Here is a 17,213-nt window from a genome sequence, read left to right as displayed (position 1 = left end):
GAGATAATAACACATATCAGATAGGAATGTTGTGGGAATTAAATGGATAAAGAAGTGTTGGACACCTGAAGCTAATATAACGTTATGTATCACGTGTGTCCCAGTTTTGAAAATAAGAGCTAAGTGAGTAGTTTGGGGATTATGCAACACTATCTTTTTCTTACACTTGCATTTTGGTCATTTTGCTGTTTATTATTCTCTTCATAATATAGGCGTTTGCAAAAGATGGGAGAGTTAGTGTAAGGACTGATAAAGACTTACTGTGGTGAAAGAAAATTGAGCGATTGGCAAAAAGAGCTTTAGGGTTATCTGCAAGTTTCCCTTAAGGCACTCATCACAGTAGGCTGCAAAACTGAAAGACAATGGTATATAGAGAGTTAATTGGCTTTCATTCTGATCTGACTGTTGATAGATTCATGACAATGGAGTCATTGGCCTTTGAAACAAAGTAAAAGAAAACAGAGGAAAACAAGAACACAGTCCAATTCTGTGCGGGCTCAGTGCTTTCTCTGTACACTGACACTATGCCTACATCTACACACGCCACCAGAACATCGGAAGACCAACGACAGGACAGCATTGTTGCTATGCCAGGGTTGCTAAGATCTAGAAACAGTAAAATTTCCTTCTGTTGTTAGGAGATGTGTCTTGACGATTTCGTCCACCTAAAAGTTTTTCAATCGACAGAACTTCTGACTCTGCTTCTAGTCAGGGAGGGTGTCGTGGATGAAGATGGTGCTTTTCTCCGGTGCTCCAAGCACCGCACCCACAGGCTTCTGGAGAAGTAGCTCAAATCTCTTAGGCCCTTCCAGGACCGGCTCTTCTGGGTCGTCGAGGATGGTCACTTGCAGTGTCTGCACCTGGACTCCTGGAGCAAAGTCCAGATTTCGGCTGATGCCAACATAATCGACTCCAGCTAGCGGGAAAGGAACACCGAGCGTGAGGCCCTAGGATTCACTGTGACAACTTGTCCTCCGCAGGAAACTAGAGGGCGTTGTCAGCGATTTGAAAGCTGCGCCTCTCCCCAAAATCCCACTGCTCTCACTGGAGGCTCCCTGCAGGCAACTTCCCTTTGTAATGGAAGGATTGAGCTTGTAAACAAAAAGCTAACCCTTAACCATCCTGAATTTAATTTCACCAGGTTTCCCGCCTCCTCCTTGGCCGGGCATCGGGCTGAATCTTGCACGCTGCTCGACCAGGACTTTCTCTCCCATGAGGTTTCTGCCATTTCTGGGTGATGAATCATTTTGCAAACTGGCTCACCTGATCCTGTAGTTTCTTTGCTGCTTACTTAAAAAATCATTCATTGCAATGATAACAAATTATAACCGGAGGAATAAAATAGGAAACTCCAAGTGATATAAATAGATACATAAGTAAGCCAAGGGGCAGACTATTTACATTGCCTAGAAAAAGCTCTGCATAGAATACTTAATTCATTTCAAAGGAAGGAAAGTAACCTTGTGGTGGAGAAACCTGGCAGACATCGCCCTAGCTGGGTGCTTGACATTTACAGGAACGGGATCAGCTGAAACCCGGCGCCTTTCAGTGTCATCCCTGAGCTACTCCCGTGAAAGGGCGTAGCCTGAGTCTAGTTCTGCAGAAGCAGCGGACAGGCCCCTTCTGGGGCGCATTTCCCATGTTAACCATCATCAAGGTCATGAAAGCCAAGGAAGACCAAGGAACCAGATTGGAGAAAACAAAGCAGACGCGACAACAAAATAGCGTGAGTGACTCAGAACTGGATTCTTTTGCTACAGTGGGTTGGGGGCAGTTGGTGGAACAGGAATGAGGTCTAGGATTAGCCTGATGAGATACCAGGATGTCTTCCTGGCATCATGCTCATCCTGTGGCTAAACAGGCAAATGTCTTTTCAGGAAGTGCATTCCCGGTTTTCAGAGAGGCGGTTTCAAATCGCTGACAACTCACTCTAAGAGGCCCTGGGATGGGCGGGCAGCGGTTCAGCTCCGGGAGGAGCTTTACCGCACTTGTCGGTCTTCTGCAAGTTTGAGATTGTTTCATTCTCAACTGAAAATTTTTTGCATTTCATTTTTTAACGCCATTAGATAATTCTATTAAGAAAAACAAAAGAAGATTATGGTGAAAAGCACAAGTAAGAGAAAGAGGGTTTGGATCTTAGGCACATTGGTTCAAACCTTGATTCCCCCACTCTCTTGCACAAACTAACCTCTGAGTTTTAGTTTCTTTTACTGTAAAGTGGGGATAATTGTTGCTATGAGACAAGGTTGTTGCAGAGAGCAGGGATAACACAGCAGGATGTGGGCACAGTGTCTGGCAAATAGACATCTCATACATAGAAATTATAAATATTTAGGTAACTATTATTTCATAAACATATATGCATGATTAGCACTGTTAATTCGCCTACTTGAACAGATGTCAAATATTTACCAGAATCTGGGTTCACATTCTCATAGATGAGTCTTTCCCTTCCCTGATGCTTTGTCTATGTGTGGAGGTTTTTAGATTTCTGGACTTTATTTGCAGGATTTGTGCTTTTACTTTGCCCTTAAAATAGTCTCAGGAGTCCTGAACTGTGCTGACTGTTCATGGCCCAATTGGCAAATGAGAAAATGGGGGTGTCAGCCTAGATGGAAACATCCCTTTATTTTACTGCTGAGTCCTGGTAAGGCGGCGGACGGGCTCCGCAGAGGGCGCTGTTCTGAGCCCCCTAGTCCACTGCCTTTTAGCGGGGCTTGTCTGTAGCAAGAAAGGCACAAAGTGGGGGCCCAGGATGTGCTGCTTGCTTAGCCATCACAGGTGGACTTGGTCCAGAACACCCCGAGGAGCAGCTTGCAGAATCTGCAAATCTCTGAACTTGGGAAAATTCACTTGGGCTCCTCACAAGCAAGTGGGTGACAAACGCATCATGGAGATGGGTTACTTGGCCGACTGTGTCCTATTTACTTGGTAAACAGCAGAAATGATTACGCATGCAGCCCCCCTAGGGGCTCAGGTGGGGGAACCTTGAAGTCAGGACCAGTCAACCAAGACCAAGCACGTCACTCCTGACGGACGAGACACTGCCCCGCACGCTGTCCCCACCACAAGGCACTTTTGAACGGCCGCTCACCTTCTGCGGAGCCGGGCTCCGTCTTCCTGGACCGCACGGTGACGGAGGCCGCTTGGGAGAGGTCAGCGCCTGTCCTCCGGACACTGACCTCCACGGAGCCGGCGTGTCCATCCACGTGGTACTCGGCATCCCCGAAGCGCAGGGCAGGCCCTAGGGGCACAGAAGGACAGACCGGTCATGTGGCCACCTCCGGCCCACAGGCTCCCCCGGCATCAAAATCATCAGACTTGGCAAACTACAGGCTCCCAGGAACAAGACCAAACCCACCAAGGCCACGGCAAGAGCCACGTGCTGTGTCTCTGTAGCAAGGGCAGCGGAAAATCAGTTGGAATTTATGGATTTTTTTTTTATTAAAAATTTTTTGATTGTACAGAAGAAATGGCCAAGGGGCTATAACTCGGTCACGTCAGCTAGTGTTTGGGCAACGATGGTGTGAATTTAGGAAGCCTTTCCTTGGGAGAGATTGTTCTTTTTGTTGAGGGACAGTCCAGCCAGTTCTGAATGGGGGGGCTGTGCCCAAGCCCATGGCGTTTGCTGACCACAGGGACAGACACACAGAAATCCCGAGGCGGGGGAAGGTTTCAAGCTGAAATGCCAGCAATGCTACCTCCAGAGGCAGACACGTGCCCTCTAGAAAGAGGAGCCAGGGCAGGCTTGGGTGCGGGGGGGCTGGTGGAAGGGAAGCGGAACCCTCTAAGGGATGAGAGCCGTAGCAACGAGAGGGGGAAGCCTTGGCCAGGCAGATCTGCCACTCAGTTCTCCCTGGCCTATGAGCTTAGCTCGGGACTCCAGCTGCACACAAGGTTAAGCTGTTACACCGAATACGCAGTCATAAAAAGTTTGGAAATGGAGGCTTCTGTTTGCACTGAGACATCTGGAGGCAAAACCAAGTCCAGGAAGCAACTTCACCTCGGCTGGATGAGCCCCAAGACAGAAACGTGGAAAATCAAAGTTACAGAGATGCCTCCTTTGCAAATATGCTGCAATGGGGAAACATATCTGGATTTAACCAAACTATCTGAAGGGTAGAAATCAGATGTAATAATTGTAATTTGCTCAAGGTGCTGGTTAGTAAATCTCTTCACGGCCTACGGTGGTTTCACTAAAGGTTTTACCATGGTGGACAAGACCTCTTAGGATATGATTTGATTCCATTTTTTTCTGGAATCACTGGGTGCCAACCCCACTTGTGTTTCAAGAGCACTAAAGAGCTTACACAGCACGCGGGCTCCGTCTTTACAGGAGATGTTCTCTGAGCTGGAATTCCCTTCCCAAGTGCAAACTTCACACACTCCTACTCATTCTTGAAGATAGTGATTAAGAGTTACCTGCTTTTAATCTTTAGGGCAGCCACATATATATATATATATATATATATAATGTCTTTTGGCTATTATCCAAAAGACAAGGAACAAGGAATGTTGGTGGGGCGCCCTTGGGCATGGTTGGGAAGAATATAAACTAGAAGGCAGTGGAGAGAGTTCTGAAAAAATTAAATATGGGCAATCATCTGATCCGCTATCTCCTCGGGATATTTACTCTCAAAATACAAAAACCCTAATTGGAAGAGATTTATGTGCTCCCATGTTTATTACAGTGATATTTACAGTAGTGAAGCACTAGAAATACTCTAAGCGCCCACTGGTTGATGAATGCATAAAGAAGATATGGTTTCTATGCCCAGTGAAATACTATTTGGCTATAAAAAAGATGAATTTCTGACACTTGCAACAGCAGGCATGGACCTAGAGGAAATTACGTTTAGTGTAGTAAGTCAGAGTTTCATTTATAGGTGGTGTATAGCGAAAATAAATAACTGGATGAACCCAATGAAAATAAAAATTAACTTTTGGGCTATAAGACCAATTAGGGGTTACCAGAAAGCAAGAGAAGTGGGGTGGGTAAGCTGGGAAAGAGGGGCGATGGTGAAGGATTGAAATTAGACTTTTAATGGTTAATTTAATGAAGTTGATATACACGTTGAGTTTCAATGATGAACACCTGAAACTTATATAATGTTAAGATGTTATTTCAATTAAAAAAAGAAATTAGTCAGCCTTTCCTCTGGGCTTAACGCTTGGAACCACACTAACTGCGGTGATGGTCCTGCTAGCTGGTGGCTGACTTCGGGTGCCCCGTGGGAGGGGCGCCCACAGTGGGTTGGTGGGGTGTCCTCTCTTTTCTTCTTATTTAGAACTTGGACTCCACCTCCCCAGTGTGGCTAACAGATGCTTTTGATACTTTCAAGTTTGGAAGGAGGAGAGGCAAGTTCTTCCTTCGTGTATTATCTTAGGGATCACACGGTCTGGTCTTGGAGGCTGGAGAAGAAGGATCCTGGGTCTCATGGACATGTGTGTGTTCTCAGGAGACTTTTCAGGAGACGGCTGCAATTTCCTGAGAAGATTCATCTCTATCTGGGGTGGTGGTCTGCCCTCAACACATTAGCATAGGTGGGGCCTCCCTGGTGGTGCAAGGGGTTGAGCACCGCACTATGAAGCAATCCATAGCCTCTGCAGCACGAGTTCCATCCCTGGCCAGCCAGGGAGCAAATTACATGCCAAGCAGACCTCTCCTGTCTCGCCCGCTGCTCCCCTCAGCAATGTATTTCATCAGTCTGCCTGTTCTGTTCCCCGCTCTGTCTCTGGTGAATCCTCTCACCCCCACACCTCTGGCCTGTACCCCAGCTCTTGTATGCATAAATACATAAACCTTAAAAAAAAAAAACCCAACACATTAGTATTGGCGCCGCTGCTGTTGAGGAGTGTTCTTCCCTCTAGATGGCGCTTTTGGACAAGCCCTAGACATGGCATCCTGGCTCTCTCTTCCAGGTGAGGCCGCATCTGGCCCACTGAGACACTCCAGCATCCTTTGTCCTGATGAACTTGGTAAACCAAGAAAACTGCCTATATGGGCACAGCCCCTGCCTTTTGTTCATCTATCAAGGCGGCCAACCAGCTTATTGCCTGCAATGAGATGCTCCAGAGAGAGCCAGGCCCACGTTCACGGACCCCAGCACGTTGCAAATGAGGCACTTTACACTCCCCAGTGGTCTCTTAGAGCTGGAGATCAGATTTTTAAGTCCTGGGCATCCACATTGAGGTGGATCTGTCCTCAATGGTACGATCATTTAGCATGAAACAGAACCGTAGTGGGGGTATCAATTCTTGGGGAGACTGGCAGGGAGCTGAAGCTCAAGAAGACACAAAGATCCAACAGAGAGAGAATAATAAAGTCGGGAAAATCAAGGGAATAGAGACCTGTGGGAAGAATGAGTGGCCACCGTGGTGAAGACCTTCTGAAACTCTCAGCTGCTGCAAGTGAACATCGTGGCCAGGTTTGAAAACAACTGCTGTGAAAATGCTTCTGCGTCCGAAGCCTGTGCGATGTGCTACAACACAACCAGCCCCACAGAGCCGTGGGCCGCGCTTTCTTCCACTTTCCCGGATTTTACAACCAAACTACATGTCTTTCAAGTTTTTGAGACATGTGTGTTGCAGTTTATCTTGGTCCACAGCAACAATATTAGCCACATTTGAAAAGTCGTTGGATGTGCTGATTTACTAAAATGACACTTTGTTTCTGTGCACTTTTTCTTAGATCTGTCATTATTTCATAGATGCCGATTTAATGACGATTCTAACCCAGTTGCCACGTTCATGTGCAATGCTGACGTGCACTGTGCAAGTCTTGCTGCCTCAGCACAAAGCGGACACACTCTCTGAAGATGGGCATCAGTTCTGTTTTGTGGCGGCTTGCAAGAGGCGTCAAATCACATCCTACAAGCCAAAAGGAATTTTTCAGTAGACAGGAGAGGCCTGAGATGAAGTGTTGACAAGGGTCTTCTGTTTCCTCTTGGCCTTGGCACCGGGCCCGTGGAAGATGGAGCCCACGCCAGGTACATACACACGGAGACCGCCACGCACGCCTCTGCTGCCACAGTCTGTGGCCTCTGTGCTCGTGGAGCTGATGGATTCTGGGGATTCCAGGGGTTCCACTTGCTGAGTGTGGCCTGGATCTTTGGCTGTCAGGTCGCCTCTGCCCCTTACCTTTCTTAGCATTCCTTCACGCTGGCTGTTCAACAGAGGCATTCCTGTAGGTGGTGATTCACTTGGCAAGGGGATATTCTATCATGTTTAAGGAAGCAAAACCACCTCCCAGAGTCTAATGAAATACAATGAAAACATTTCATTCAATTCTAACCAGAAAAGAAATGTTTCGCCGAGAGTTGCCTGGGTGCATCTTCCCAGGTAGAGCCTGTAACACCCTCCTTTGATGACCAATCTCAGTTGTCTATGGTCATGAGAACTACCGTGAAAAGATTGAAATTACACACACAAAAAAGTCACGTTCCCTTTTCCTTCTCTACTCTTTCCCTAGGGCAGAAAGATTGATGCTGATTCTTTCTCTACTGGACCTTACGTTGGTTAAAGTAATTCCCCCCGGCCCCCGCCACACACACACACACACACACACACACACACACACACACACGACCCTGTGATTTACAGAAGGGACTTTATTACTTGATATTGAGACAACAGAATCAGGAAAGGAAGCATCGCCCGAGTCATTGGAGCCCAGGATCTGTGGAGGCTGAGCGAGGACGTGGCCAGCGCCCAGGAAGTCCTCTGCCTTCTGCAGGTGCAGCCGATAGAAGCCCCAACGTTTCCCTTTCCTACCACTTAACTCCAAATAGTCAGAGGCAAACAGTTTGCTACTTGAAGGTGAGCAAAACTTCCCCTTCCACTCTTAAAATCTTCATGTGCGGGCCTCCCTTGGTGGCGCAGCGGTTGAGTGCTGGGCTGCGAGGATGACCACAGCCTCTGCAGCGCCGGTTCGATCCCCAAGCGCCGGTGAGGGTCCCATACACACACAAAAAATCTTCGTGTGCTCAGCTTTCCTCACCCAGGCACACTGCGTTGCTGTTTGCGTGTTCCTGGGGAGCCAAGCACGGCCTAAGGCGTTTCCTGGGGTAGGTTAGCCCTTCGGCTCACAGTTCTTGCTTTCATTGTGGGCGCTTTCATTTCTATGTGGAAGTTTTTCAACCTAAGTTTGGAAAAAGGCAACACCCTTTCTATTGCAAATTTTTGCCCACATAGGAAGCAGTGAGTGGGCAGTTTTCCTTTAACGTTCACTGGTAAACAGCTGGACTCTCTGTCCCTTCTCCATAGTCAGTGTGTGCCACGTGAGATGACACGGAACCTGCGGTATGTGAAGAGGGTCAAGCCCTGCTGCTGCACCTGCTGGAGGTTACCTGGGGCGGGGAGGGAGGCCAATGCTCAGCAGCCAGCTCCAGGCCCCAGCACAGCTTTCCTTACTCTGTGACTCCATGTTCTGACTCGGCCTCTTCTCTCCCATTCTGTGTGTGTGTGTGCGTGTGTGTGTGTGTGTGTGTGTGTGTGTGTACTTTAACCAACCTAAGGTCCAGCAGAGAAAGTAAACAGAAAGAACCAGCATCAATCTTTCTGCTATAGGAAAAGGGTAGAGAAGGAAAAAGGAATTTGACTTTTTTGTGTGTATAGTTTCGACCTTTCCATGTTAATTCCCCATGACCATAGACAATCGGGACTGGTCATGAAAGGAGAGAGTTGTTAGGGAGAAAATTACGTAGAATAATGTAAGAAAGTCGCGGCTGACATCCCCTTGCAGCTTGCTTTCCTCACTTGACTTGGTACAGCTTTTCTGTCTCTAGAAGCCAGTCCGGTCCTGTCTTTCCTGACCTCGGCCCGAGTTAGGTGTGCTGCGTAATCCTAGCCATAACCCCCGATATTTACAAAAGCCAAATTTTTCTTTTTTTTTTTTTAAAGTATTATTTATTTATTATTTATACAAGCACTGGGTATAGTCAGAAGCGCGGGAGGGTGAGAGGATTCACCAGAGCCAGAGCGGGGAGCAGAGCAGGCAGAAGGACCGAAGTACACTGCTGAGGGGAGCAGCGGGCGGCAGGAGAGGTCTGCGCGCCATGTGGGACCCTCCTCCTGTGGCCGGGGAGCAGCCGGGGATTGAACCGGCGCCGCAGAGGCTGCGGGCAGCTTTGCAACCCAGCGCTCAACCGCTGCGCCACCGGGGAGGCCCCAAAAGCCTAATTTTTCAATTAGGTTTCAAAAATCATGTCACACCACAAAGGCATCCCCTCGGCGTGTCCGTCCTCTGTTTGCACTTCATGGTTATCAAACAACCTGACCAGGCAGTGATTTTTCAAAATTCTTAAACAGTTGGACTGACTCACGTTCCCCTTCTGTCCCCTTGGGAAAATAACAGGGAATTCATGTCCACGACAGTAAGTAACATCCTCTTGTCCAGAAACTCTGGCTAATCAAGATTAATATTCTCAGTAGACAGTCTCTCAGATCTCCTGTTTTATCCGAGGATATAATATAAATTCTAAACTTCCATTAAGGATTATACTGAAAATTCCTACATAATATTTTAAGACAAACAACTGTTATCTTAATTTGGATGGGGAAATTTTTGAAAAGTACACAGTGAAAAGCCCCAGGGTCTATATTTGTTCTTAGTCCTTGACACTTGTGAAAATACGTCCTGGAACTGAATTGTCCTTGTTGATTTTTCTTTGTAGTGGAGCAAAACTGTCTGTCATGTCATTCTGAGGCCTGGTCTGCTGGGCGCAGTATCCACAAACAAACCTATTTAGGCGCCAAATGAACAAAAAACAAACACCAAACCACTTTTGGTCCCATTCCTATGCTCCCTTGTTCTCTGGTTGTTCCAAAGACGTCATTTCACCCAGAACAGTGTGGCACACAATGAATTTGCCAGTTCCCACTGGAGAGTCTCTACCCCCTTCCAGCTGTGCTCGGCCTGCGTTGGCCTCTCGGCACGGCTCAGTCTGGGGAAGCTCAGGGCTGTGTCCTGGGGCAGCCGCGCTCACTGATGCTGCCCCAGCAGCCCAGCCTCGCCTTGTCTGAATGTGAACACGGTGTCTCGCCACACTCAAATCCCGATGGAGGACAGTCAAGAGATGAAAACCGGTCAATTTAATTTGAGACTACAGTAAAGTATTTGGGTCCTGGCTTTGTCTTTATCACCACTTTCTCTTAAACGTGCTCTTTCTAGAAAAGGCCATTGAGACTTTGGAAAACAATACTGGATTTGGTACGGTCACAGCTAGGAGTGGAGGCTTGACGGAGAGGAGGGAGGAGCCACCCTCTTCCCTGGCTAAATGGCAGCGGGGCACCCCAAGACTGGAGGCCAATCTCCCTGCCAGGTAGGGCCAGGAAGAGAAGCCTGGATGATTACACTTGAGCCCTGACCCCGTTCCTTTGTACAGCTGGGAGGTGCTGATCTGATTGTGAGGGACACCCCCGTGCTGCTGCTGAGGGGCCCCATGGGGCCGTACAGGTTGGTCAACTTAGGTCCTCTTCTTGCTTTCCTGCCAAATCCTAGGTCATTTTCTTGGCCTTTGCTTGCCTTCCTCGCTCTCTCTCCTCCTCCCTACCCCCTCCCTTCCTGCAATTTTTTAATTTTAAAGATTTATTTATTTATGCATGCAAGAGCTGGGGTGCAGGCCAGAGATGCGGGGGTTGAGAGGATTCACCAGAGACAGAGCGGGGAGCAGAACAGGCAGACTGACGAAATACACTGCTGAGGGGAGCAGCGGGCAAGACCAGAGAGGTCTGCTTTGCCTTGTGGTTTCTCCCTGGCCTGCGGGGGATGGAACTCGTGCTGCAGAGGCTGCGGATTGCTTCATAGTGCAGCGCTTAACCCCTTGCACCACCAGGGGGGCCTCTTCCTGCAATTTTTAAAAAATAAAGTCATACACAAATACATAATCGTCCTGCACTGCCATTTTGTCCTTGGTGCTTGTGACATCTGTGTATCAGAAAAGTCATTCAAAGTCTTTGAAGAAAGAAGTATCTTTAAATTAAAAGATAATTTAAGCTAGCTTGAGCATGCACCTGGTGGGGAGGGGGGTGAAAAGAGAAGGGAGCTTCTGCCAAGAGTTGGAGCAGGAGATGGACTCACCGTCACCTCCATCGGCCAGGATCACCACCTTGGCGGAGGGGAATGTGGCTCCCAGCTGCCCTCCCGCCGGCAGGCCCAGGGAAACGCTGAAGGATTCCTCTTCTTCATAGAGGGAGTCGTCGATGATCAGGACCCGGCAGAACTTCTCAACCTCGTCCTTGTCAAAGTGGAGGAGGCTGCTGTGGTCTTTTGGGCGTGAGATGTAGTCAGAGAGAGAGGACACCGAGGAAGGAACCGAGCCTGTGGCAGAACCTACGGGAAGGTGAGGTAGGAGGGAGAAGAGATGCAATTCCAAGGAGGCAATCTGCTCCCCGTTCGGTTCGGTCCTCAAGCTATTTTTTAGATACTAATTCTTTGAACCGTAGCATAGTCATCTCGTACAGTCACAAACACTGATCTTGTAATTAGAAGGTTTTCAGAACAGACTCATGACCATTTAGGGGCTTTTGAATAAGGTCTATAGTGCACAGCATGCTAGTGCTGGCTCAGCCCAACTCATTACTGATATAGAAGGGAAAACAGATGCAGAGAAATGAGCACCAGTGAATCCACCCCCATGACAGGGGCATAGATTTCTCCCTGCCCCTGCCCTGCCCACAGTCACAGGGCTGTGAGGAGCATTTGTTTAACCTGACCCTTCCAGCTCGAGGGTTCTTTACATGACATCATAGTAGAGCCACAAAAATATTTTATAAGAAGAACAAAATAGATGAAAGGATTTCTGTTTAAATTCCGAGCATTTTATTTAATTCTATGGCCATGATTTATGCACATAAAGAGTCACCATCTTAAGGGCACTACTTGATGACTTTTGACAAAGAATCACAGTCAAGTCACCAAGACAGGTGCATTGCAGAGAACAAGCCCAAAAAAGTGTTTGATGTCCTTGAGGTGACCTCTCGTTGCACTGACAGGAAATAGCAAGGGGAGATAGAGCTGGTCAGAAAACAACATTCAGCAACAATCAGCTGTGTCACAGCTCTGGAATTAGCAGAAGGCAGCCAATCAGATGCTACCAACTTATATTTTTATATTTTCCTTATTTTCAACCCCACTCCCAAACCAGAATGATCCCCTTCCCCTACATAGAGGGGGAGATAGATTTGAATGTTTTTTCTCCTCCCTCCTTGCTTGTCAACCTGTAACAAACTCTGCTCCAAGCAGATGGGCCTGATCTTGTAAGTTCGGTATCTTTCCCCCAGGACTTTGCTCCCTGCAGCCACTCCCAGCATCCCCGCCGGCCTGCACTGAGAACCCACTGTCTGGACAGCAGCCCCCAAGGAAGCCGCCTACCTTGGTGCGTGGAGCACACGACTGTCAGTTCCTGACTCGCATCCCCAGACCGTCTCACAGGAATCAAAAGCTCCCCCACAGCCTCCTCAACTCTGTATTCTGCTTCTGGAATATAAACTGTTGATTCTAGAAAGACAGCAGAAGCTTTATTAGCAAGACTTAGATTTGATTGGAGACATTTTGACCCGAGTCCACAGGTGCATTCTCTCTGACCTCTGCATTTTCCAACAGGGTTTCCTGCACTGAATACAGTGACACAGAAGTGCTAGTAGCTGGGGTTGGGCCGGAGAGGTGCTGGGTGCAGGAGGCCCCCTTTGAAAGGTAAGGAAGGATCTCTCACTAAAGTGCGAAGGACAGCCTCAGAACAAGTCTGTGTCTCTTTTTGTTTTTTGAGGTCAATTTTATTTTATTTTAATTTTTTAAAGATTTATTTATTTATGCACACAAGAGCTGTGGTGCGGGCCAGAGATGAGGGGGGAGAGAGGATCCACCAGAGACAGAGCGGGGAGCAGAACAAGCAGACTGATGAAATACACCACTGAGGGGAGCAGCGGGCAAGACAGGAGAGGTCTGCTGCGCCATGTGGGTTGCTCCATGGCCGGCCGGGGATGGAACTCGTGCTGCAGTGGCTGCGGATTGCTTCATAGTGCAGTGCTTAACCCCTTGTGCCACCAGGGAGGCCCTGAGGTCAAATTTTATTTTTATTTTATTTTATTATTTTTTAAAGATTTATTTATTTTTTATTTATTTATACAAGCACTGGGTACAGTCAGAAGCGCGGAAGGGTGAGAGAATTCACCAGAGCCAGAGCGGGGAGCAGAGCAGGCAGAAGGACCGAAGTACACTGCTGAGGGGAGCAGCGGGCGGCAGGAGAGGTCTGCGCGCCATGCGGGACCCTCCTCTGGTGGCCGGGGAGCAGCCGGGGATTGAACCGGCGCTGCAGAGGCTGCAGGCAGCTTCGCAACCCAGCGCTCAACCGTTGCACTACCAGGGAGGCCCCTGAGATCAAATTTTAGATCTAAATAGAGTTTGCATATTTCTGCACTTGATGGACCTTTACAGTTTACTTATAAATGCTTAAACAATCAGGAAATTTAATTATTAATACGGAAAAATCTTTCATAGCTCTCTTGCACAAACATCCAACATTTATTGTGCTGATATGGTATAAGAGAGTATGCAGGCCACTTACTATGCTGAGAAAAATAAGTGACTGGCCTAACCTTTAATTTTAAAGCAGTTTCCCAACGACATTTACTGAGCTGTGTGTGGGTGTGTGCACATTTATGTAAATATACATGCATATAGTATGTAAATATGACTATACATACATGCCATCGGAACATTCACTGAAATATGAATGTGAATACTGGTCTTCTCTTGTTGATGGAATTATGTGTATTATTTTTCTTTGAGATTTTCAATGTTTTCTAAGACTTTCATAAGAATAGATTGTGTACCTAAAGCACATGTGTTTGTTTAAAAAATAAATTTTATTTGAAGTGTGTCATTCCTACTCACAAAGTAAAGTGATATCTAAAGTTACTCGTGGAGTCAAAACACATTTAATTGCCTTGGTTTCCTCCCCATCATATATATATATTTATAATGTTTTTCCTTCTTGCGTCTGTCACCAAGCTGCCCTGAGGAGTCACCATCTGGGGGGATGGCAGCACTGGACCAAGAGTTTGGAGTGTGGATGTGCCACAGGAATGCCACAAAAACCCTACATCAGTCTCCTACAGCCCTTTTCAAAAATCCCAAGAACAAAGGAAAATCTACGCCCTTGATGTAAATTCGCTTAATTCAAATCCTAAGTGGTATGAAAGTGTCCCGTGGCTTACAGAGCCTCAGGGAGGTGTCAGGCCTGAAACGGGCCCAAGAGCCCATCTGGGTGGTAGGTCATAGCAGCAGGCACCACCTACCATCTCCAGGGTCTACAATTTCAACAGTTGCCATTTCCGGAAACTCCAGGGCAGCCATGAGAGGGTCCAACAGAAGGATCTGGAAGGTCTCCGAAACCTCATATTCATTGTCAGGTAGGATTCTCACTCTCCACGTGGCTGCGGTCTGTCCAGGACTGAACCGGATGGGTTTCTGGGTCTTTTCTTTAAAATCTTTATCTTTTTTTGCAGTTTCGTCTTTGGTTACAATGCCTAAATAAAAACCAGAAACTATTAACACAAAGCCAAATGACTGAAGGAACAGTCTCCTTTCCCAGGGGAGTCTGTTGATGAAAAGCAAATAACATAGAAACTGCTTCTTTTAATGCTCCGAAAAGACACTTGCAAACTATCCCTCCTGTGTGCCAGCGGAAGTGTGTGGAGTAAATGTGCTCAGCCCCCAGAAAGCTCAGAGTCTAGCTAAGAAGACTCTATCTAAACTGTGAACAATGGAAGTGAAAGCCCTTGGCTGCTTTGTTAGCTGGTGAGTTCCTGGCCTGGTAGCCCGCGGGAGGGTTCCATCGTGAGTACTTGATCTGGTCATTGCAATTCCTGCTGCCTCTGGGAGAATAACTGCAGGTCATTTTCTCACTCAGATCTTTACTTAGGGAGGTGTTAACCCTTTGGTGTTTGTGGATTTTTGATTGGGGAAAGAATCACTAGCAATTTTTTCAATTAGGGCACCATGGGTGGAAATGGAGAGGTGAAGACAGATTTGGGTTCTGTTTGGAAGTGACTTATTGGAGGGGGTGAAACAACCCCACAAGAGTATTATAAACAGCCAGTGTGAGGTCTGAGGGTGAAAGGTGCTACCCCATCAAGACTGAATAATAGACCCTTCCTCAGCACACAGCATTGCAGCAGCATTTGGGTTGTGTCTGGTTGTGTCGTCTGTTTTTGAGTGTGACTTGCCAATGAAGTTGGTGAAGTTGGTGTCTCATGCCTTTAGGGCTCATGACAAGGCTTCAACTCTGCAGTTGTTTCAATATGTGACATCAAATAGGCCGTGACACCAGCAATTGAAAATCTTGACCCCAAATTAGAGAGATGTTCCCTTGTGCTACTTCTTCTTTCTTATTTTTGGAGAACTTGATGTCCTGTAAAAGGCCCCCAAAGCATGAAAATAATTTCCAATGTAGAAGAGCTAGTGTTGACTCTTTTAAGCAGCTGGAGAAGGCCTGCAGCAGTACTTCTTGATGGTGGAAACTGAATAACTACCTTTGAAGTTACATTAGTCACTCAGGCACCTGCTGGAGTGGGCAGAGGAAGGGGGAGTGGAGTCCCCAACCACAGCTAAAGTCGAGCTAGGCAGCACTCTGTTTAAATTGAGTGGCTATGTGGCTATTTACCAAACTTTTCATGGCACTGGCTCTGGGGCTCTGGTTGAGGTGCTGAGGATAGACTCTGTATTAGGTAGAGCTCCTCTCACCCTCAGAAGCAGCCAGAATTAAGCATAATAATGTATTGTAGATTTCAAAGCAATTTGAAAAGAAACAGTGGCTTGAGGATTCTGGTATATGGCTGTGAAATACTTAAAATTTTCTGGAGTGTCTTGAATTAAAAAGAGAGAAGCAACGCAAACATCATAAAAGGCACAGCAGGAGAAGAAGGATAAAAAATCAGTGTGTGGATTTTCCATCGTCAACACCCAGTCCAAAGTTACTTACTGATGAAGGATGCTTCTCCAAGGTATCCTCTGCGTGCGAGGCTCACTTCTAGGAACACAGCGTCTTCATCCACAATGTAGTAGGGCTTCTCCAAGGAAATCCAAGCCCAGTGTAGACGGAAGGGCTGATTTGTTAGCTTATTTCCCCCTGAAATTGAGAGAGGAGGGAGAAGTTGGAGTGTCTGATGGAGAAATCAGTGACTGGGGTTTGCATCTTGCCACTGAAGTCAAGGGTTTCAAAATAAGGTTTCTCTTCATAGAGAGAAGAACAGTGCTTTGCTCTTAGAGAGACTTCCCTGAGTACCACCTAAACCTGTTCTCATGTGGACGAGCCAGGTGCCTCTTATTCCAGCAAGGCCTTATGCACTGGGCTTCCAAAGAGCCAAAGCTTGGTTCGTCCTGCAGTTCTCCCACTACTGTAGCAACTGTGATGCATCGCCACAGCCCCCAGGGCTCTTCCCTCCCCTGTTTTGACCCCTCTCCCCACCGTTTTATGCCTCAGATCAGTGATCACAAAGGTTGGTAGCTCTAAACTCAGCTCTGCTCAACACCCCATCCTTCCCACCTGCCGCTGTTTGCTCTCTCTGCCACCTACTGCCTCCGCTTCCCTGCTTATTTTTATACTGTTTGTGTATCTATTTGCTCTCACATTATTCTACAAATTCCATGAAGACAGGCTCTCCATTGTATTTATTTTATTACTATGAGAATCTAGTATGGTGTCCTGAACTCAGATGCTCATGTGCTTAAAAACTGCCCAAGAAGAAGATTGACAGAGCAACAGGACAGCAGGGCTTGTCCAATCTCCTTTTGTCTACAAAGCTTGGGTGGCCTCCGTGGGCAGAGGGAGCGAAGAAGGCCGCATGTGGGCAGTGCCTGAGCACCCGCCATGAGCCGAATAGGAACGACGCATGTGGACAGAGTCGAGTCACCTGCCCAGCGGGACAAATGGAGGACACAGGGCTGCACAGGCGGGGCTGGAAGCCGATCACCAGATTCCCACGGCTGCAGGAGCAGTAAGACACCAGCACCTGCAGGTTGGGGCCGGGGTGTCCAGAGGCAAGAATCTCAAGGAACTAACAAAAACACCAACTAAAGAAAGAATCACCTTCAAGTAACTGCCACTCGGGGTTCCCTGCTGCAGAGGCAACAGTGCTCCCCACACCAGCGCTGCTGTGTCCCCACCGCCTTTCTCCTGGGTCCACCTGGGCAGAAAGAGCAGAAGCCTCTG

At 47.5% G+C, this 17,213-nt stretch overlaps 1 protein-coding gene across 1 annotated transcript in view; it reads right to left on the bottom strand.

The window, feature by feature from the left end:
* Nucleotides 1-704: 704 nt before the first annotated feature.
* Nucleotides 705-17,213, bottom strand: part of FREM3 (FRAS1 related extracellular matrix 3) — a gene marked incomplete at both ends in the record, with an annotated part of 52,950 nt that continues 36,441 nt past the window's right edge. Inside the window, 6 exons of the mRNA XM_084245600.1 lie at nt 705-916; nt 3,095-3,244; nt 11,081-11,332; nt 12,374-12,499; nt 14,299-14,529; nt 15,984-16,130. Of these exons, the coding sequence (XP_084101726.1) occupies nt 705-916; nt 3,095-3,244; nt 11,081-11,332; nt 12,374-12,499; nt 14,299-14,529; nt 15,984-16,130 (1,118 nt within the window). The remainder of the gene's footprint in view (nt 917-3,094; nt 3,245-11,080; nt 11,333-12,373; nt 12,500-14,298; nt 14,530-15,983; nt 16,131-17,213) is intronic.

Source organism: Talpa europaea, assembly GCF_964194135.1.
Source record: "Talpa europaea genome assembly, chromosome: 10".
NCBI lineage: Eukaryota > Metazoa > Chordata > Mammalia > Eulipotyphla > Talpidae > Talpa > Talpa europaea.
Note: the sequence above shows the minus strand (reverse complement) of the source record. Positions and strands in the feature narration are given on the sequence as shown.